This window comes from Manis pentadactyla, chromosome 3 (genome assembly GCF_030020395.1).
Source record: "Manis pentadactyla isolate mManPen7 chromosome 3, mManPen7.hap1, whole genome shotgun sequence".
NCBI classification, from domain to species: Eukaryota; Metazoa; Chordata; class Mammalia; order Pholidota; family Manidae; genus Manis; species Manis pentadactyla.
In genome coordinates, this window is record NC_080021.1 from 120,946,582 (window position 1) to 120,968,869 (window position 22,288).

The window sequence follows — 22,288 nt, forward strand, 5'->3', positions numbered from 1 at the left end:
GAGGGAGGCCTTGTTCTGGGCTGTGTGGCCTGCCTCTCCAGGAAGCAGAGCTCTGCTCCAGCATCTGATCTCTCAGGCTTCCCATCTGGAGAAAGCTGCTCACACAGTACCAACTCAGCTGAAATCAAATTAGACCCAGAATGTTAGTTTTTCCCATTATGCCCTTTACTGTGTCCTGACCTGTGCTTTCCCCACTCAGTTGTCGAAAATCGCCTAGGGAGCCCAGGGCAGAGGCTCGCTCTGACTGGGTGGAGCCTGACGCCCTGTCCACCGCTGCTCTGCTGCTGTTAGAGCCCTTTAGCCTTCTAGTTGGTAGTGATAGACTCTTCTCAAAAACATCCTCTTCTGCCCTGCAGTTTAAACTCTGAGGACCTTCTGTCCTCCTCCCATTAGCAGAGGCCAGCCCTTTCTGTCCATTTCACACCTTCTTATGTTTGTGGCCTCCCTTACATGGCTGATGTGTTTGGCAGCTGCCCTGTGACATCGGGTGAGGCAGCTGAATTCCAGTGATGATCTGAGTAAGTCAACATGTAGCCATGTAGCACCTGGGAAAGATCTGAAAAGCACAGCCTTATGGAAGCAACCAGTTGGAGCTCTAGGCTTAGATCTGTCACCATCTTTCTGGCTTTTTGCATCTGATCCAGATGGTCTTCCTGAACCACAGTGTTTTCATCTGTAAAAGAGAGTCAGTACTTCTTCCTGAGATGGTTGGGAAGACTGAATGTGCAATCTGTCAGAGCTCACTGCCTGAGGCCGCCTAAGTCCTCAGGAAGTGCATCCCTCCCACCGAGTGTGGCTTCCTTTGCTCAGGCTCCGTTGGATTGGGTCTTCCCTGACCTGGGTTGCTCCCATCTTCTTAGCCTGTCTGAGGTTTCTAGTCCTTCACACTGACTGCAGCACCTCACCAGAATGCTGGGTCTCACAGGAGGAGACTGATGGGCACTGGTTGGGGACTGGAGGGTAACCTCTGGCTCTGCTCTGCCAGGTGTGTGTTTCCTTGATACAGATATATCGGCACACCCATTTAAGAGTTGCTTCCACACACCTTGGAAACAAACCAGGAAGATGTCAGGTCCGAAATGGTAGCAGCCAGCATTTGGTAACAGTCTTTTATGGAAATATACACAGCCCTTTGCATCTCGCTAAAAAAATCAAATGATAACCTCACCACCATGTGCCCGAATAGATTTCTGGTAGGTCAACTAGTTGTGCATTACCTTTGACGAACATCATCATTAACATCCGGAAACAATATAAGTAATATTAATCTCAGAAAGGAGCATGTACGTTTATAACAGCAGTGGAAGAAATTGCCTAAAAATGAAAAACTCCTAACAAAAATGAGAACTCCTAACAAACTGGCTAACCTAGAAGAATGGACAACTTCCCAGAAAAATACAACCTTCCAAGGCCGACCCAGGAAGAAACAGGAAATCCGAAAAGACCAGTTACCAGCAAGGAAATTGAATTGGTAATCAAAAAACTACCTTTAGGAACAAAACTCCTGGACCTGATGGTTTCACTGCTGAATTTTATCGAACATTCAGTGAAGACCTAATAACCATCCTGCTTAAAGTTTTCCAAAAAGTAGAAGAGGAGAGAATACTCCCAAGTCATTCTACTAGGCCAGCATCACTCTAATACCAAAACTAGGCAAACACACCACAAAAAAGGAAAATTACATACCAATATTCCTGATGAACACAGATGCAAAATACTCTATAAAATATTAGCAAACCGAATTCAAAAATACATCAAAAAGATCGTCTATCATGATTAAGTTGGATTTATTCCAGGGATGCAAGGATGGTGCAATACTCGAAAATCCATCAGTATCATCCACCACATCAACAAAAGGACAAAAACCACATGATCATCTCCATAGATGCTGAAAAAGCATTTGACAGAATTCCACATCCATTCATGATAAAAACTCTCAATAAAATGGGTATAGAGGGCAAGTACCTTAACATAACAAAGCCATATATGACAAACCCACAGCCAGCATCATACTTAGCAGCAAGAAGCTGAAAGCTTTTCCTTTAAGATCAGGAACAAGACAAGGATGCCCACCCTCCCCACTTTTATTCAACATAGTTTTGGAGGTCCTAGCCACGACAATCAGACAACACAGAGAAATAGAAGGCATCCAGATTGGCAAGGAAGAAGTTAAACTGTCCCTGTTTGCAGATGACATATTGTACATAAAAAATCCCCAAAGAATCCACTCCAGAACTACTAGAATGAATATCGAATTCAGCAAAGTTGCGGGATACAAAATTAATACACAGAAATCTATTGCATTACTATACACCAACGATGAACTAGCAGAAAGAGAAATCAGGAAAACAATTCCATTCACAATTGCTTAATCAAAAAGAATAAAACACCTAGGAATAAACCTAACCAAGGAAGTGAAAGACCTATACTCTGAAAACTACAAGATACTCATGAGAGACATAAAAGAAGGTATCAATAAAAGGAAACACATCCTGTGTTCATGGATAGGAAGAATTAATATTGTCAAAATGGCCATCCTGCCTAAAGCGATCAGATTCAATGCAACTCCTATCAAAATACCACTAGCATTCTTCAGTGAACTACAGCAAATAAATCTAAAATTCTTATGGAACCACAAGAGACCCCGAATAGCCGAAGCAGTCCTGGGAAGGAAGAATAAAGTGGGGAGGAATTATGCTCCCTGACTTCAAACTCTACTACAAAGCCACAGTAGTCAAGACAATTTGGTACTGGCACAAGAACAGACCCATAGACCAATGAAACAGACTAGAGAGCCCAGATATTAATCCAAGCATATATGGTTAATTAATATATGATAAAGGAGCCATAGACATACAATGGGGAAATGACAGCCTCTTCAACAGCTGGTGTTGGCAAAACTGGACAGCTACATGCAAGAGAATGAAACTGGATTATTGTCTAACCCCATACACAAAAGTAAATTCAAAATGGATCAAAGACCTGAATGTAAGTCATGAAACCATAAAACTCTTAGAAGAAAACATAGGTAAAAATCTCTTGAATATAAACATGAGCAACTTTTTCCTGAAAACATCTCTTTGGGCAAGGGAAACAAAATAAAAAATGAATGAATGGGACTACATCATGCTACAGAGCTTCTGTACAGCAAAGGACACCATCAGCAGAACAAAAAGATCCTATAGTATGGGAGAATATATTTGTAAATGACATATCTGACAAGGGGTTAGTATCCAAAATATATAAAGAACTCATATACCTCAACACCAAAAAGCAAAGAACTCTTTTAAAAAATGGGCGGAGGATATGAACAGACAATTCTCCAAAAAAGAAATTCAGATGGCCAACAGGCACATGAAAGGTGCTCCACATCACTAATTATCAGGGAAATGCAAATTAAAACCACAATGAGATATCACTTCACACCAGTTAGGATGGCCAACATAGGAAAGACTAGGAACAACAAAACCTAGTGAAGCATGTGGGGAAAGGGGCATCCTCCTACACTGCTGGTGGGAATGTAAACTCGTTCAACCATTGTGGAAAGCAATATGGAGGTTTCTCAAAAAACTAAAAATAGAAATGCCATTTGACCCAGGATTTCCACTCTTGGGAATTTACCCTAAGAATGCAGGAGCCCAGTTTGAAAAGACATATGCACCCCTATGTTTACCACAGCACTATGTATAATAGCCGAGAAATGGAAGCAACCTAAATGTCCATCAGTACATGAATGGATAAAGAAGATGTGGTACATATACACAATGAAATATTATTCAGCCATGAGAAGTAAACAAATTATACCATTTGCAATAACATGAATGTAGCTAGAGGGTATTATGCTCAGTGAAATAAGCCAGGCGGAGAAAGACAAGTACCAAATGATTTCAATCATCTGTGCAGCATAAGAACAAAGCAAAAACGGAAGGAACAAAACAGCAGTAGACTCACAGAACCCAAGAACTGACTAACAGTTACCAAAGGGAAAGGGACTGGGGAGGGTGGGTGGGAAGGGAGGGAGAAAGGGAATAAGGGCATTAGGATTAGCACACATAATGTGGGGGCGGGGGGCACAGGGAAGGCAGTATAGCACAGAAAAGGCAAGTAGTGACTCTGTAGCATCTTACTACGTTGATGGGCAGTGACTGTAATGAGATATGTGGTGGGGACTTGATAATAGGGGGAATGTAGTAACCACAGTGTTGCTCATGTGATTGTATGTTAATGATACCAAAATGAAAAACAACAAAAAAAGAATACTCATGTCGGAACCCACCCTAAAAATTAAAGCATCAAATGGGTAAAAAACTGTCATGCACATAACAAAGGATTAATACCTTTATGTATTAAACAATTGTACAACCAGTGAAAATGCTCTCACACCAACAGAAAAATGGACAGTATTTCTGTTAGTATGTTTATGTGTGTGCACATGTCTATTTGCACATATTTATATATAAATAATAACATCTGTGTAAGTTGCATAGAGAAAAGTCTCTGTTGGAGAGGATACACATGAAAATATTAATAGTGGTTCTCTATGTTTCTCTATATTTTTCAAATTTAAGTTTGTATTTTCTCCTTTATACTGCTCTGAGTTTTCCAGATTTCCTATATAGAAGCATACATTTGTTTTATAATTGGAAAAAAGTTTTAGAAGAATCCACTTTATTTAGGTTTCTGTGCTTCTGAGGAAATCCTTTGGCCCTGTGTATTCTCCAAGTAGACAAAGTATCAAGTAAAGGCTGTTTATTAGGTGGTTGCTTGACTTTAAGTCATTTCTCCTTCTGCTGTAGTTCTGCCTCCTGTTCTCTTCCCTGGAATCTTCTATCCACGACTGCTGTGCCCTGGACATCTTTGAAATTGTCCTTATCTTTCATTTTTGTTTCATCTTCCTTGCTGACTTAGGTTCCACTTTGAATGTACAGAGTGTCCAGTTCCTCTGTGCCGAGTTTTAGAAATAAGTGCAGGCCCAGGAGAGTTAAGACAGGCTGAGTTCTGGAGAGAGGCTGCCCTCCCAGCGGTGCTGGAGAGGTTCCCTGTGGGGCAGTGACTGCATGGGACGTCCAGGGTGGGCCAGCCCTCAGAGTGCATCAGCACTCCTGCCATAGTGCAAGCCTGTGCCCTGGTCACTGGTGTTCATTACTTAGCTCCTTGTCAGGCTGGTTGCTCAGCAGGCCAGGAACCTCAGGAGAGTCTTTGCGTTGGCCTCGATGCAGTGCTCTTTCCCATTGGCTCAGCAGTTCTTTTGAATTAAGTGAATGATTGAATTTAGTGAATTACCAAAAACTGTGGGAATTGTACGGCAATCTCAGACTTACTCTAAGATAAATTAATATTGAGCCTTTTATTTTTCAAAGCCTGAACCATGCTACCCACAGGATAAAAGAAAAGTAAAAGGTTGTCTTTTGAACGGTGTTAGTTGCCTGCTTTGGCTCTGCTGCCTCAGCAATCAGTTCGACATCTCAGAGCGAAATTCCGTGTTCTTCACTTTCTCGTGGAGGCCTAGCACTGGTTTGACTGCCAGTCCTTCACACCTAGAGTCGTTGTCTTTCTTAGAGCGACTTGGCTCTATTTGTACTGCATCTTCACTATCTGTGGTTAAGCAGAGCTCATCTCCTGCAGATTCCACTGCCCGAGGTGCAGAGCAAGGAGCCTGGGTCCCCAGCCAGCTCTTGCAGCTCCTCCCCTGGTGAGGCCTGTGTGGGCTGCCAACTCTTTTTCAAAGAAACGATGTTGAATTGCATGTTTTAGGACCTCTTTAGTCCTAACATTCTTGGCCAGTGGTGGCTGACACTTGCCAGTAGAAGGTCTGTTTTAGAAATGGAACAGGGAAAACAAGGTAATTTTTAAAATGCCTGTCTGTAAAAGAAGTTAGCTGAAATTGAGTTTAGAGTGTGAACAAATCCTCAATATTTAGGCACTATGTTTTTCCACGAAAGTGAATTTTTAAGAAAAAAGGAATTTTACTTTTGTGACATTGTAGCAAGATAATGTCCCATAGCAACCTACCTATGTGGACTTTTGTTTGTCCCTCAGAGTGCAAATACTGGCATTTACTCCTCACCCCCATTTTATCTGGAGAAAACGTTTAATGCCAAAGGTAGTATATTTGCTGATTTTAGATGGCTTATTTTTAAATCCTCTAGTGCATCTTCTATGTAAGTCATTATGGACTATTGCAGTAGCTAATTAAAAATCCTTTTAACAAACCATCATGGCTGGGATTAAAGGAACTTCTATTACGTCTTTCCTAGGAATGTGAGATTTATGAGACACATCAATTAATTTCCTATCTTCCCAACAAAGCAAAGTATAACTATTAGTGGTCTCAATTATGTAGGAGCTCTGAGAACTCCAGAGATTTTGATTGATATGTTATTAGGAACCAAAAATACTCAGGTTTAAAAATGTCTAAAAAACTAGAGATTAAAGATGGCAGTGTGAGAGGAGAGACAGAGGCTTCCTCCTAAAACTGGATACAATTAGAAAATTTAATTGGTGCAACTATTCCTGAGAGAGCAACAGGAAAGAGGACGGCACCAGACTGCACACACCTGGAGAAAAGAGCAGACAGACCTCAGCGAATGGGGTAACATACCAGAGCTGTGGCTCCGCAGGACCTGAGCCCTTCCCCTACCCCAGCCCCCAGCAGGAGAAAGAGAAATGCAGCAGGGAGGGAGTGGAAGGCCTGGGACTGCTGAATACCTAGCTCCGGAGATCTGCGCTGGGAGCACAAACCTACATTTCATGGTGCTTTCATGAGACTCGCATGACTACCGGGTTGGAAAGTTAATACAGGCAGAATTCCTGGGGAGACTGGGATTCCGGCTGCTTGTGGAAAGCAGGGATCCATATCCGGCTGCTCTGGGACAAAAGCTTACACCTGTGTGCTCAGCCCACTGGTTCAGGCAATGGAGGCGCGCATAGCAGCAGGGAAGCAGGACTCTTTCCTACCCACAGACACGAATACCACTCCCATGCGACCCCCGACATTGCTTCAGAGGCTGAGCAGCTCCAGAGAGTAGAGTTTCTGGACACTAGAGGGCGCAGTATACAAACATGAAACGCCAAAGGAACCTTGTCCAGAGTAAAATTGTTAATACAACTCGCGAGAAAGATTTAAATGATATGGACCTTGTGACTCTTCCTGAAAGGGAGTTCAAAATAAAAATCATCCACATTCTAATGGAGGTACGAAAAGACATCCAAGAACTCAGGAATGAATTCAGGTCGGGGATCCAATCATTGAAGAGCACGATGGAGAGCATTAAAAGCAGGTTGGATATGGTGGAGGAGACAATAAATGAAATAGAAACTAGAGAAGAGGAATACAAAGAAGCTGAGGTACAGAGAGAAAAAAGGATCTCTAAAAATGAAAGTATATTGAGAGAACTGTGTGACCAATCCAAGCAGAACAATATTCGCATTACAGGGATATGAGAAGAAGAGAGAGAGAAAGGGATAGAAAGTGTCTTTGAGGAGGTAGTTCCTGAAAATTACTTTATCTGGCAAAACTATCATTTAAATTTGAAGGAGGGATTAAACAATTTCCAAAGGAGGGTGAAGCAGCTCAATGCGAGGCAAATGCAAAATGAAATTGACTATCCCCAAAGTCAATCAAGGGATAGACAAAAAGTACAGAATTTGATAGCTAATATATAAAGAATGAAGGAGGAAGAAAAAGGAGGAGAAATAGAAAAGAACGTTTAGATTGTGTTTGTAACAGCATACTAAGTGAGTTAAGTTAGACTCTTAGATAGTAAGGAAAGTAACCTGGAACCTATGGTAACCACGAATCTAAAGCCTGCAATGGCAATAAGTACATACCTATCAATAATCACCCTAAATGTAAATGGACTGAATGCACCAATCAAAAGACATAGAGTCACTGAATGCATAAAAAAACAAGATACATCTATATGCTGCTTACAAGAGACTCACCTCAAACCCAAAGACATACACAGACTAAAAGTCAAGGGATGGAAAAAGATATTTCATGCAAACAATAGGGAGAAAAAAGCAGGTGTTGCAGTACTAGTATCAGACAAAATAGACTTCAAAACAAAGAAAGTATCAAGAGCTAAAGAAGGACATTACATAATGATAAAGGGCTCAGTCCAACAAGAGGATATAACCATTATAAATTTATATGCACCCAACACAGGAGCACCAGCATATGTGAAACAAATACTAACAGAACTAAAGGAGGAAATAGAATGCAATGCATTCATTTTAGGAGACTTCAACACACCATTCACTCCAAAGGACAGATCCACCAGACAGAAAATAAGTAAGGACACAGAGGCACTGAACAACACACTAGAACAGATGGACCTAATAGACATCTATAGAACTCTACACCCAAAAGCAACAGGATACACATTCCTTTCAAGTGCACATGGAAGATTCTCCAGAATAGACCACATACTAGGCCACAAAAAGAGCCTCAGTACATTAAAAAAGATTGAAAACCTACCAACCAATTTCTCCAACCAAAAAGGCATAAAACTAGAAATAACATGTACAAAGAAAGCAAAAAGGCTCACAAACACATGAAGGCTTAACAACATGCTCCTAAATAATCAATGGCTCAATGACCAAATTAAAATAGAGATGAAGCAATATATGTAAACAAATGACAACAACAACACAAAGCCCCGACATCTGTGGGACGCAGCAAAAGCAGTCTTAAGCAGAAAGTATATAGCAATCCAGGCATATTTAAAGAAAGAAGAACAAACCCAAATGAATAGTCTAACATCACAATTATCAAAATTGGAAAAAGAAGAACAAATGAGGCTTAAAGTCAGCAGAAGGAGGGACATAATAAAGATCAGAGAAGAAATAAACAAAATTGAGAAGAATAAAACAATAGAAAAAATCAATGAAACCAAGAGCTGGTTCTTTGAGAAAATAAACAAAATAGATAAGCCTCTAGCCAGACTTATTAAAAGAAAAAGAGAATCAACACACATCAACAGAATCAGAAACGAGAAAGAAAACATCACAACAGACCCAACAGAAATACAAAGAATTATTAGAGACTACTATGAAAACCTATATGCTAACAAGCTGGGAAACCTAGGAGAAATGGACAACTTCCTAGAAAAATACAACCTTCCAAGACTGACCCAGGAAGAAACAGAAAATCTAAACAGACCAATTACCAGCAACGAAATTGAAATGGTAATCAAAAAACTACCAAAGAACAAAACCCCTGGGCCAGATGGATTTACCTCGGAATTTTATCAGACATACAAAGAAGATATAATACCCATTCTCCTTAAAGTTTTCCAAAAAATAGAAGAGGAGGGAATACTCCCAAACTCATTCAATGAAGCCAACATCACCCTAATACCAAAACCAGGCAAAGACCCCACCAAAAAAGAAAACTAGAGACCAGTATCCCTGATGAACGTAGATGCAAAAATACTCAACAAAATATTAGCAAACCGAATTCAAAAATACATCGAAAGGATCATAAACCATGACCAAGTGGGATTCATCCCAGGGATGCGAGGACGGTATAACATTTGAAAATCCATCAACATCATCCACCATATCAGCAAAAAGGACAAAAACCACATGATCATCTCCATAGATGCTGAAAAAGCATTCGACAAAATTCCACATCCATTCATGATAAAAAACTCTCAGCAAAATGGATATAGAGGGCAAGTACCTCAACATAATAAAGGCCATATATGATAAACCCACAGCTAACATCATACTGAACAGCGATAAGCTGAAAGCTTTTCCTCTGAGATCGGGAACAAGACAGGGATGACCACTCTCCCCACTGTTATTCAACACAGTACTGGAGGTCCTAGCCATGGCAATGGACAAAACAAAGAAATACAAGCAATCCAGATTGGTAAAGAAGAAGTTAAACTGTCACTATATGCAGATGACATGATATTGTACATAAAAAACCCTAAGGATTCCACCCCAAAACTACTAGAAGTGATATCGGAATACAGCAAAGTTGCAGGATACAAAATTAACACACAGAAATCTGAGGCTTTCCTATACACTAAGAATTAACTAATAGAAACAGAAATCAGGAAAATAATTCCATTCGCAATTGCATCAAAAAGAATAAAATACTTAGGAATAAACCTTACGAAGGAAGTGAAAGACCTATACCCTGAAAAGTATAAGACGCTCTTAAGAGAAATTAAAGAGGACACTAACAAATGGAAACTCATGCCATGCTCTTGCCTAGAAAGAATTAATGTCATCAGAATGGCCATCTTGCCCAAAGCAATATACAGATTTGATGCAATCCCTATCAAATTATCAACAACATTCTTCAATGAACTGGAACAAATAGTTCAAAAATTCATATGGAAACACCAAAGAGCCCGTACAGCCAAAGCGATCCTGAGAAGGAAGAATAAAGTTGGGGGTATCTTGCTCCCCAACTTCAAGCTGTACTACAAAGCCACAGTAATCAAGACAATTTGGTACTGGCACAAGAACAGACCCACAAACCAGTGGAACAGAACAGAGACCCTAGATATCAACCCAAACATATATGGTCAATTAGTATATGATAAAGGAGCCATGAACATACAATGGGGAAATGACAGCCTCTTCAACAGATGGTGCTGTCAAAACTGGACAGCTACATGTAAGAGAAGGAAACTGGATTACTGTCTAACACCATACACAAAAGTAAATTCGAAATGGATCAAAGACCTGAACGTAAGTCATGAAACCATGAAACTCTTAGAAAAAAACATAGGCAACAATCTCTTGGACATAAACATGAGCGACTTCTTCATGAACATATCTCCCTGGGCAATGGAAACAAAAGCAAAAATGAACAAGTGGGACTATATCAAGCTGAAAAGCTTCTGTACAGCAAAGGGCACCATCAATAGGACAAAAAGTTACCCTACAGTATGAGAGAATATATTCATAAATGACAGATTCGATAAAGGGTTGACATCCAAAATATGTAAAGAACTCCCGCACCTCAACAACAAAATGTGAACAATCCAATTAAAAAATGAGCAGAGGAGCTGAACAGACAGTTCTACAAAGAAGAAATTCAGATGGCCAACAGACACATGAAAAGATGCTCCACATCACTTGTCATCAGAGAAATGCAACTTAAAACCACAGTGAGGTGTCACCTCACATCAGTAAGGATGGGCACCATCCAAAAGACAAACAATAACAAATGTTGGCGAGGTTGCGGAGAAAGGGGAACCCTCCTACACTGCTGGTGGGAATGTAAATTAGTTCAACCATTGTGGAAAGCAGTGTGGAGGTTCCTCAGAAAGCTCAAAATAGAAATACCATTTGACCCAGGAATTCCACTCCTAGGAATTTACCCTAAGAATGCAGCACTCCAGTTTGAAAAAGACAGATGCACCCCTATGTTCATTGCAGCACTATTTACACTAGCCAAGATATGGAAGCAACCTAAGTGTTCATCAATATATGAATGGATAAAGAAGATGTGGTACATATACCCAATGGAATATTATTCAACTATAAGAAGGAAACAAATCCTGCCATTTGCAACAACATGGATGGAGCTAGAGGGTATTATGCTCAGTGAAATGAACCAGGTGGAGAATGACAAGTACCAAATGATTTCACTCATATGTGGAGTATAAGAACAAAGAAAAACTGAAGGGATAAAACAGCAGCAGAATCACAGAACCCAAGAATGGACTAACAGTTACCAATGGGAAAGGGACTGTACAGGAGGGGTGGGAAAGGAGGGATAAGGGCAGGGTAAAGGAAAGGGGGCCTTACGATTAGCATGTACATTGTGGGGGGGGGTGTCATAGGGAGGGATGTGCAACACAGAGAAGACAAGTAGTGATTCTACAGCATCTTACTATACTGATGGACAGTGACTATAATGGGGTTTGTGGGGAGGGATTTGGTGAAGGGTGGAGTCTAGTAACCATAATGTTCTTCATGTAATTGTAGATTAATGATAATAAAATGAATTTGAAAAAATGTCTAAAACCAAATATCAGAAACGAGTTGGCATATTGCTTCAAAATATGGCTAAAACACTTTAGAGTTTCAGAACTGGTTAGTTGCTTCAGTGATTTCAAATTAATTTTAAAGACAAATTTGATTTGGGTAATTTTATCCATCTTTATGGTGGCACTAGTATAAGAGAGTCCACTTACTTTATTGTTTTTCCTCCCGTGGTCCAGTTCCAGCTAGGTTATGGGGCAATGCATCATTCACTGTAGGGTAGCAGGGTATCTCACAAACCTTGAGTCATTGGAACTGGAGACTGAAAGCCTTTATGAACTAAGGAAGCACCTACCTTCTCCCCATCACTCCCTTGCCCTTCATTCTCCTCTGCATGGCAGCTGTGCTGGGGGCCCCCACCACCACTCCCAGTTTCAGTGATTCAGTAGAAGGCATTGGCACTCAAAATATAGTTGTACTCATGGCTATGATTTATGACAGAGAAAGTAAAGAAAACAAAATCAGTGCAAGGGAAAGGTGCATGGGTGGCAGTGTGAGGAACAGTCTTTCAGACAGGGCAGTATTTTTAACAGCAAGTTTGCCAGCCTCCTGGAGAGAGAGGGTACTGCTGGTGCTGTGGGAGGGCCCTAAGCAGATGCCCAGTCTTGTGCACCAGCACCCAGCCTGGAGAGGTCTGGTTCCCGTGATGAATGAGACCTCTGATGTGCATGATCCATCCTGTGTCTCAGTGCTGCTCTGGGATTTTTTTATGTCAAGGGTTATTTTATGTCACCCAAATTGTATGCACCTTTATGGGTCTGGTTGGGCTACAAATGAATAGTCGTATTACTTGTTAATCATCTTAAATCACTGAATGCATTCAAGTGTTGTAAGATGAATGCTATTTTACTCAGTTCCTGGGAAGCTGTTACCCCACAGTTAATGGTGGCTGCAGTTGGGGAGCTATGGTTTAAGTGGGTGTGTATAAATGTTACTGCTGTTAGCCAAGTTTAGATCAGTATGTGTGAGGCCATATATTCTTAGATACAGTTCTTGAACAACTGGGTATACTGTATACTGGTTGATGGAAGGATGGGACCATCACACAGCAACTTAGTCCTCAGCAACCTGCAAGGGGTCGGCATACGGTTATGTAACATTTTTGTCGCATCTTTTGTTTTCACAGTGAGAGAAAAACGCAAGAGCCTCTTCATTAACCATGTAAGTGAAGCTGTCTCCCTGTATTCTTAATGACTATACAGTGTAAAGAACTTAGATCACATGTCTGTGATAGTGCAAATGGGTCATGAATTTCGTCAGTATTTGGAAAAACATGAGGAATGTTGCAGTGTACTTATGCTCAGTTTGGTTTGTAATTAGAAAAGCATGGCTTGGTATTTGTCCCAGATGTTTTTCCAGAAGCCCCAGGTTGTGGTTGTTCATGGGAAGATGTGTGCAAACAGTTCCACAACAAACACTACACAGGTCCAAATGAAAGCCACTCCTGTTAAATTTCTAATCTTCTCCTTCTACCCAACCCCCATTCCTCTTTTTTTCTCTCTAACTCAAGTTTCATCAGAACCAACACAGTTGTTTTTCATGAGTCTTTCTGCCTCCATGCACTTTTTCCTCTCCCTAATTATTTGTAGGTCCAAAAGAGTCTGCATGTTCTGTTCTTCTGGTACTCAAAAAAAGGACCAACTTGACAGTTCTTTAATTTTAAAAGGATTGAAAAACCTCAGCTTTTGTCTTATGGCCTTTCTGAGCAGTAGCTCCCTCCCCCGCTGGCCATGCATGAAGCATCCCTTTGAAATATGTCACCCTTATTCTCAAGCAGCATGTGCAGCTGGCTGACTTCATATGTTCCCCACCCTCCCACCGAAACCGCACACCCCCTTGGTGCCCTGACTCGCATCCCTCAGGAGGGTGGAGCCCTGATGCTGGGCAGGTTACAGGGCTCCCTTCCTCTCCCTCTGGGTATGTGCCCCTTTCTTTAGGAAAGAAAACTATTACCATGAGGTATCTAATGATAAAGTAGGTAAATTACCAAAATAAGTATGCTACAAATTCTCATATTGTAAACAATAATGACATACTTGACTGTACAAGGGATTTTCTTGGCATTTCTGGACAGTCTATATTTAAGTATTTGGAGATCTTGAAGTACTTGGCACCGAAGCTATGTGTTAAAGAGGCTTAAAGCCATAACACTGTCTTTCCTGCCTTTTGAAAATCTGGACAGAAAGCAGTTGAAAAGAAATTCATAAGCGGGGTCCATGCTTTCAAGGGGCTCCAGACTTGGCCCTTAGGAGATGGGTTATTCCTTCATAGGCTACATCAGTATATATGTTTATGTTCAGTTTCTCAAGGTCAGAGGGAAAGCCTACAGTTTTTACCAGATTCTTAAGGCAATCTGTGACCCCTTCTCTGGCCCTCTCAAATTTTGAAGTGTCCGTGTAAATTAAGCATGTGTGAAATTACAGTGTATGTCATGAAGAAAATATGGTGAAAATTGCTAGGCCTTTTTTTTTTTCCTCACAGTAGTATACACCTGGACGTAGATGTTGGGGGTGATGTGAATTCTGTAAATCCACACTTGCATTTCCTACTTGCTGGGAGCCCTCGAACACTTTCCACTCCTTAGCATGTCTGCCAGGGAGCTTGCGAGTGCAGAAGAGCTGAAAGTACAGCCAGGCCACCCCACCTGTGCTGTCACTGTGGTGCTAAGAGAGGAATGGTGAAGAGGGGATGGGGGCCCCACGTGGCCAGTGGCTGACAACAGAGCTGTACTCTCATAGTGCCAGTCCACAAGTCCGTTGTCATACTCTACACATGTCACCTTATGTGGTCATATTCTCCCCACGGCCCCTCACCCTTTGCGTTGCACACGGTCCTGGCACCTGCCACACACTGGGCCAGGATCTCTTGGCCCCACGCAGCCCATGGATCTGAGTGGAAGACTGTGCGTTCTAACTGTATCCTCTGGGTCACAGCCCAGCCCACCCTCTTCTGTAAAACCTCTCATCTCTTGACGCAGAGTGATGTCTCACAGTTGTTGAGATCTGCTCAGATGCCGTGCCTATGTCAAAGAAACCTCTGCTGTCTTACAGGACAGAAGACCTTGCAGCTGCGAAGCAGTGCGCAGCTCTGCCCATGCTGGGAGAAGCCATTCCAAGCAACTGAAATACAGTTTGGGTGAAATGACCAACAGATTCAATTAGGTTAATAAACCAAGTGTGCTTTTCATGTTTTGCAATACTTGGATGTCATGAGTTAGAGCAGTAGAGAAAGAGTAAGTAGTACTACAAATAATAGTCAGTATAGGCTGTTGGGTGCTTGACTATGTTTGTGCCAGGCACTGCTGTAATTGGTTTAGTGTACTTACTCAGTAACCATGCTAGGTAGCTACTATTTACCATTCCCATTTTAGAGATGAGAAAAGTGAGGCATGAAGTTACTCAGAAGAGCAGGGGAGCCCACGTGGTCTGGCTTTAGGACTCCCCTTCAGTGTGCCTCTCAGATGGTAACACCAGCTCCCACTTGGGCACATTTTGATTATCTGAAGTTAGAGATAACATTTATAATTACATTTTTTCCAGATCATCTGTAGGCCCTGTTTCTGAATGTGGGCCGTGACTAAAATTTGTAATGTCATTTGTTGTTGAACTCTGGAATGAAGTGACTTTGCCTTTGTTTATAAACCTTTTCTATTTTTTATGTGCTTTACTGTGAAGGATGTTGTTTCTTTTAATTTCTTCAGGTTTCTAAAGAACCTACTTAGTACATGTTGCTAAGATAATCTACCCAGAGGCTACTGTTGGAGAAAATGAAGCAGTGAGTTGTAGGTGGGTCATTTAAGGGGGGCAGTTGACCTCTCCTCCTTGGACAGTGGTAACTCCAAGGGAAATAACTTCCACTAGGTGGAAAAGAAGGTGGGTTTTCTGGCTGTCAGCTAGCGGCCCATGTTAGTAAGTGAAAGGAGTAGACTTAGACAACATTGCCCAGGGCAAGAGTCACAGAGAGTGGAACCCCAGGATGGAAAAGAGATGGACTTCACCTGGCTTCAAATAGGCAAGAGACATAAACGATTGAGTGAAGGGAGCCTCCTTCTAAAAGAATTACAGGTTCTAACGCTTGCAACTATTTGAGGATAAATCCCTCTGGGGGTTATGACAGTAAGTAATAGTCTAATCAGCACCTATGCTTTAGGTGTAATTAGACTTAGCAGTTATAGGAAAATTTAACACATTATGAGAGATTTTAAAAAGGCTTGTGTAAAAGGCTTTATTTAAAATTTATACATTATTTAAAATTTGCCAACGTTTTGGCTTTGCTTTTTCTTTAAGGTTAACTATTTCAGTGAATCTTTTAATTAAAATGTAAAACTATGATTATAAACTCTGGGTGGCATTGTAGGTGTCTGGAGAGTGGAATCACTCTCCTGAAACTTAGGGAAAACTAATGCCTTTTACTTTAGCCTAAATTTTCTATGATATCCTCTTGCCACTTGGTGACAGCATTCCTAAAGTGAATTGATCATTCTAAGAAGCTAAAAAAAAATCGGTATTAACCAGAGTGAATCAGGAGTTGAATGACCAGGCTCCCTTACCCTCATGCAAAACATTCAGTATTTCTCTTAATATTGAGACAGGTGATAGTTCTAGAAACTCTGAGGCAATCAAGTAGAGAGTGTTACTTATCAGTTAAGCAAGAGTCACATTGTTAGCTGCTCTTGGAGCCAAAACAATTTTGTTTAAGCCCTAGACCTACTGCCTAATAATTGGGAGACTTTGATTAAGTCTTGGAGTGCCAGTTCTCCTGCCTCAGAGAGCAAGCAGGTCAGAATCCCTGCCCTCCTGACTCAGGTGATAAAATGGGAAGGAAGGGGATCTGCAAACTAATTACAGCACCATACAAATAACATTGATGATGTTAAAGTTCTTGTCTGTTAGAATACAGGTAAATTCTACTTAATTTGCCAAGTTCATTATGAGAATTGAGGAAGTCTGCCTGGTATTTTGAGTATGGATGTAGTTTTTTCATAATTATTCAGGGTGGAATATATTCTGTTCAGCCACTTTTAGGAATACTACTGTAGAGAGTTTTTGGTTCTCTTCACTAGTTAATTCTGAATTGATTTCTGCCTTTTGAGTGGATTAGGAATAGATCCCTTATGAACTGGTGTCTATTCTGGTGATCCTCTGCATCTGTTGAGCTATACAATTCAAGGAATGAAGTAAGTGTGATCCAGAAACTAAAATTTTAAGAAATTCGAAACCTCACTTTTTGCCTTTTTCAAAGATTTGCCCTCAATTTGAGTTCTTCATAGAACTAAAGTTGATAGAGCAACTGCTCTATTACCATCAATGCAGTATGCTTAGAGAGTGTGAAAGTAAGATTTAAAAAATCTGGTAAGATTACAGAATCCAACTTAGATTTTGAAGTAATTTTCCATGTACAAGAACATTGCAACAATAGTACAGAGTATTGGATTTCCCACCTCACTAAAGAGACCTTTGATCGTTGGGTTCCCGTACCACTCATTCCACTTGACACAAAGGATATTGAAATGGGGGAGATGCTTTTTCTCTCTCCTCAATTTTATTTGTTTATTTATTTGCAGCATGTCTCGAAAGACAATGCCATGTACACACAAGTGTTGATAAAGATGAGAAGTCTGTGTAGGATGTCATTCCTGGAGTGTTTTGGTTATTATGTCTGTAGGAGACTTTCTCTTTCCTAATTTGTCCTTACTCCTCCTCACCCACCTCCCTCTCTTCATTATGTCACTCTGGGTATGAGGCACAGACAATGCGTGATGGTCTGAACAATGCGGGATAGCTGATGGTGGAGTTGCTGCTTTCTGCCTTTGTAGGTCATTTTGGAAACTACATTGTCCATTTCAAGACACACCAATGAAGCCACCACCAGACTTATGCTCTGGTTTGTCCTAGAAAGCTCTCAGTGGTGGTGGCCGTGCTTGAAGCCCTGATTTTTGTATGTGGTGTTGGGAGCTCATCCCTGACCATGCCAGCACAAAGCCTTAACCACACCTGCCTGGGATTCACATTGCTTGGCCCCTACTGGAGCCAGAGGGAGCGGATCTCATGTGACCTCCATCTGTGACTTCCGGCTCCTTTGTCGTCCTTCACTGAGAGCAGAGGGGCAGCTGTTCTCCTAGCAGCAGGACAGGCGCTCTCTGCCCTATGCGATGCTTCAGCCTCTTCACTATACACTGTGTCATTTTTTGCTTCACTGCTGTCCTGACTGCCTCAGTTTACAGCCTTGTCACCTAGCTCAGGGACTTCTAGAATAGAGAGGAGCAAAAACAGCAGGTGGTCTGGGAAGAAGGAAGGGCCTTGTCAGAAAAGTCCTTCTAGCAGAGTTCCCATCCCCCAGCACCTCTGTGTTAGTCTCTTCTGTGTTATATATATATATGTAGTTTTGAAATTTTTCACTTACAGAATAGTTGTAATCATACAGAAAATTCCCATACACCTGTTACCCAGATTCACCAGTTTTCAACCAGTGTTTTATTACCTCTGCTCATCTGATCATTATCCTGCATTTTTTCCCTAACTATTTGGGGGTAAGTTGCCTATATCATGTCCTTTACCTCCTAATACTCCACTATTTTATTTCCTAAGAACAAGGGTAATTTGTGTAACCACAATATCAGTATCAAAATCGAGTTAACATTGGTGCAGTTCTCTTTAGTGACTATCCATATGTAGTCCCTGAGCTCAGCAGCCCCTTGGTGCTGCATGGCATGGTTTCCCTGGTACTGGCTACAGGAAGGGATCACACATGGCATTTTGTTGGGGCCCCTCAGTCTCCATTCATCTGCAGAGATCTCTGCCTTTAATGATGTTGACATTGTTAAAGAAACATGGCCAGGTGGTTTTTTTTTTTTTTTTTGGTATCATTAATCTACAATTACATGAAGGACATTATGTTTACTAGGCTACCCCCTTCACCAAGTTCCCCCCACATACCCCTTCACAGTCACTGTCCATCTGCATAGTAAGATGCTATAAAATCACTACTTGTCTTCTCTGTGTTGCACAGCCCTCCCCGTGCACCCCCCACACTATACATGCTAATCGTAATGCCCCCTTTCTCTTTCCCCGCCCTTATCCCTCCCTTCTGACCCATCCTCCCCAGTCCCTTTCCCTTTGGTAACTGTGAGTCCATTCTTGGGTTCTGTGATTCTGCTGCTGTTTTGTTCCTTCATTTTTCCTTTGTTCTTATACTCCACATATGAGTGAAATGATTTGGTACTGGTCTTTCTCCGCCTGGCTTATTTCACTGAGCATAATACCCTCTAGCTCCATCCATGTTGTTGCAAATGGTAGGATTTGTTTTTTTCTTATGGCTGAGTAATAATTCCATTCTGTATATGTACCCCATCTTCTTTATCCATTCATCTATTGATGGACATTTAGGTTGCTTCCATATCTTGGCTATTGTAAATAGTGCAGTGATAAACATGAGGTACATCTGTCTTTTTCAAACTGGAGTGCTGCATTCTTAGGGTAAATTCCTAGAAGTGGAATTCCTCGGTCAAATGGTATTTCTATTTTGAGCATTTTGAGGAGCCTCCATACTGCTTTCCACAATGGTTGAACTAATTTACATTCCCACCAGCAGTGTAGGAGGGTTCCCCTTTCTCCACAACCTCGCCAACATTTGTTGTTGTTTGTCTTTTTGATGGTGGTGAACCTTACTGGTGTGAGGTGATATCTTCTTGTGGTTTTCATTTGCATTTCTCTGATGACAAGTGATGTGGAGCATCTATCTTTTCACGTGTCTGTTGGCCATCTGAATTTCTTCTTTACAGAACTGTCTATTCAGCTCTTCTGCCCATTTTTTAATTGGATTATTTACTTTTTGTTTGTTGAGGTGTGTGAGCTCTTTATATATTTTGGATGTCAACCCTTTATCCGATCTGTCATTTATGAATATATTCTCCCATACTGTAGGACACCTTTTTGTTCTGTTGATGGTGTCCTTTGCTGTGCAAAAGCTTTTTAGCTTGATATAGTCCACTTGTTCATTTTTGATTTTGTTTCCCTTGCGCAGGGAGATATGTTCATGAAGAAGTCACTCACATTTATGTCCATGAGATTTTTGCCTATGTTTTTTTCTGAGAGTTTTATGGTTTCATGACTTACATTCAGGTCTTTGATCCATTTCGAATTTACTTTTGTGTATGGGGTTAGACAGTGATCCAGTTTCATTCTCTTACATGTAGCTGTCCAGTTTTGCCAGCACCTTCTGTTGAAGAGACTGTCATTTCCCCATTGTATGTCCATGGCTCCTTTATCGTATATTAATTGGGCATATATGTTTGGGTTAATGTTTGGAGTCTCTATTCTGTTCCACTTGTCTGTGGCTCTGTTCTTGTGCCAGTACCAAATTGTCTTGATTACTGTGGCTTTGTAGTAGAGCTTGAAGTTGGGGAGCGAGATCCCCCCGACTTTATTCTTCCTTCTCAGGATTGCTTTGGCTATTTGATGCTTCCATACGAATTTTTGAACTATTTGTTCCAGTTCATTGAAGAATGCTGTTGGTAATTTGATAGGGATTGCATCAAATCTGTATATTGCTTTGGGCAGGATGGCCATTTTGATGATATTAATTCTTCCTAGCCACGAGCATGGGATGAGTTTCCATTTGTTAGTGTCCTCTTTAATTTCTCTTAAGAGTGTCTTGTAGTTTTCAGGGTATAGGTCTATCACTTCCTTGGTTAGGTTTATTCCTAGGTATTTTATTCTTTTTGATGCTATTGTGAGTGGAATTGTTTTCCTGATTTCTGTTTCTATTAGTTAATTCTTAGTGTATAGGAAAGCCTCAGATTTCTGTGTGTTAATTTTGTATACTACAACTTTGCTGAATTCCGATATTAGTTCTAGTAGTTTTGGAGTGGAGTCTTTAAGGTTTTTTATGTACATTATCATGTCATCTGCAAATAGTGACAGTTTGACTTCCTCTTTACCAATCTGAATTCATTGTATTTCTTTGTTTTGTGTAATTGCCATGGCTAGGACCTCCAGTGCTATGTTGAATAACAGTGGGGAGAGTAGGCATCCCTGTCCTGTTCCCAATCTCAGAGGAACAGCTCTCAGCCTCTCGTTGTTCAGTATGATATTAGCTGTGGGTTTATCATAAATGGCCTTTATTATGTTGAGATACTTGCCCTCTATGCCCATTTTGTTGAGTGTTTTTATCATGAATGGATGTTGAATTTTCTCGAATGCTTTTTCAGCATCAATGGAGATGATCATGTGGTTTCTGTCCTTCTTTTTGTTGATGTGGTGGATGATGTTGATGGATTTTCAAATGTTATACCATCCTTGCATCCCTGGGATGAATTCCACTTAGTCATGGTATATGATCCTTTTGATGTATTTTTGAATTCAGTTTGCTAATATTTTGTTGAGTATTTTTGCATCTATGTTCATCAGGGATATTGGTCTGTAGTTTTCTTTTTTGGTGGGGTCTTTGCCTGGTTTTGGTATTAGGGTGATGTTGGCTTCATAGAATGAGTTTGGGAGTATTCCCTCCTCTTCTGTTTTTTGGAAAACTTTAAGGAGAATGGGTATTATGTCTTCCCTGTATGTCTGATAAAATTCCAAGGTGAATCCATCTGGTCGGGGGTTTTGTTCTTCGGTACATTTTTGATTACTGCTTCAATTTCGTTGCTGGTAATTGGTCTGTTTAGATTTTCTGTTTCTTTCTGGGTCAGTCTTGGAAGGTTGTATTTTTCTAGGAAGTTGTTCATTTTTCCTAGGTTTCCCAGCTTGTTAGCATATAGGTTTTCATAGTATTCTCTAATAATTCTTTGTATTTCTGTGGGGTCCGTCATGATTTTTCCTTTCTCGTTTCTGATAGTGTTGATTTGTGTTGACTCTCTTTTTCTCTGAATAAGAGTGGATAGAGGTTTATCTATTTTGTTTATTTTCTCGAAGAACCAGCTCTTGGTTACATTGATTTTTTTCTATTGTTTTATTCTTCTCAATTTTGTTTATTTCTTCTCTGGTCTTTATTATGTCCCTCCGTCTGCTGACCTTAGGCCTCATTTGTTCTTCTTTTTCCAGTTTTGATAATTGTGACATTAAACTATTCATTTGGGATTGTTCTTCCTTCTTTAAATATGCCTGGATTGCTATACACTTTCCTCTTAAGACTGCTTTTGCTGCGTCCCACAGAAGTTGGGGCTTTGTGTTGTTGCTGTCATTTGTTTCCATATACTGCTGGATCTCCATTTTAATTTGGTCGTTGATCCATTGATTATTTAGGAGCATGTTGTTAAGCCTCCATGTGTTTGTGAGCC

General features: G+C 40.8%; 1 protein-coding gene across 2 annotated transcripts in view; it reads left to right on the forward strand.

The window, feature by feature from the left end:
* CCNY (cyclin Y) overlaps positions 1-22,288 on the forward strand; it is a 271,410-nt gene that overhangs the window by 190,295 nt on the left and 58,827 nt on the right. For both annotated transcript variants that reach the window (XM_036920246.2, XM_036920247.2), the window contains exon 3: positions 13,139-13,173. In XM_036920246.2, coding sequence (XP_036776141.1) covers positions 13,139-13,173 — 35 coding nt within the window. The remainder of the gene's footprint in view (positions 1-13,138; positions 13,174-22,288) is intronic.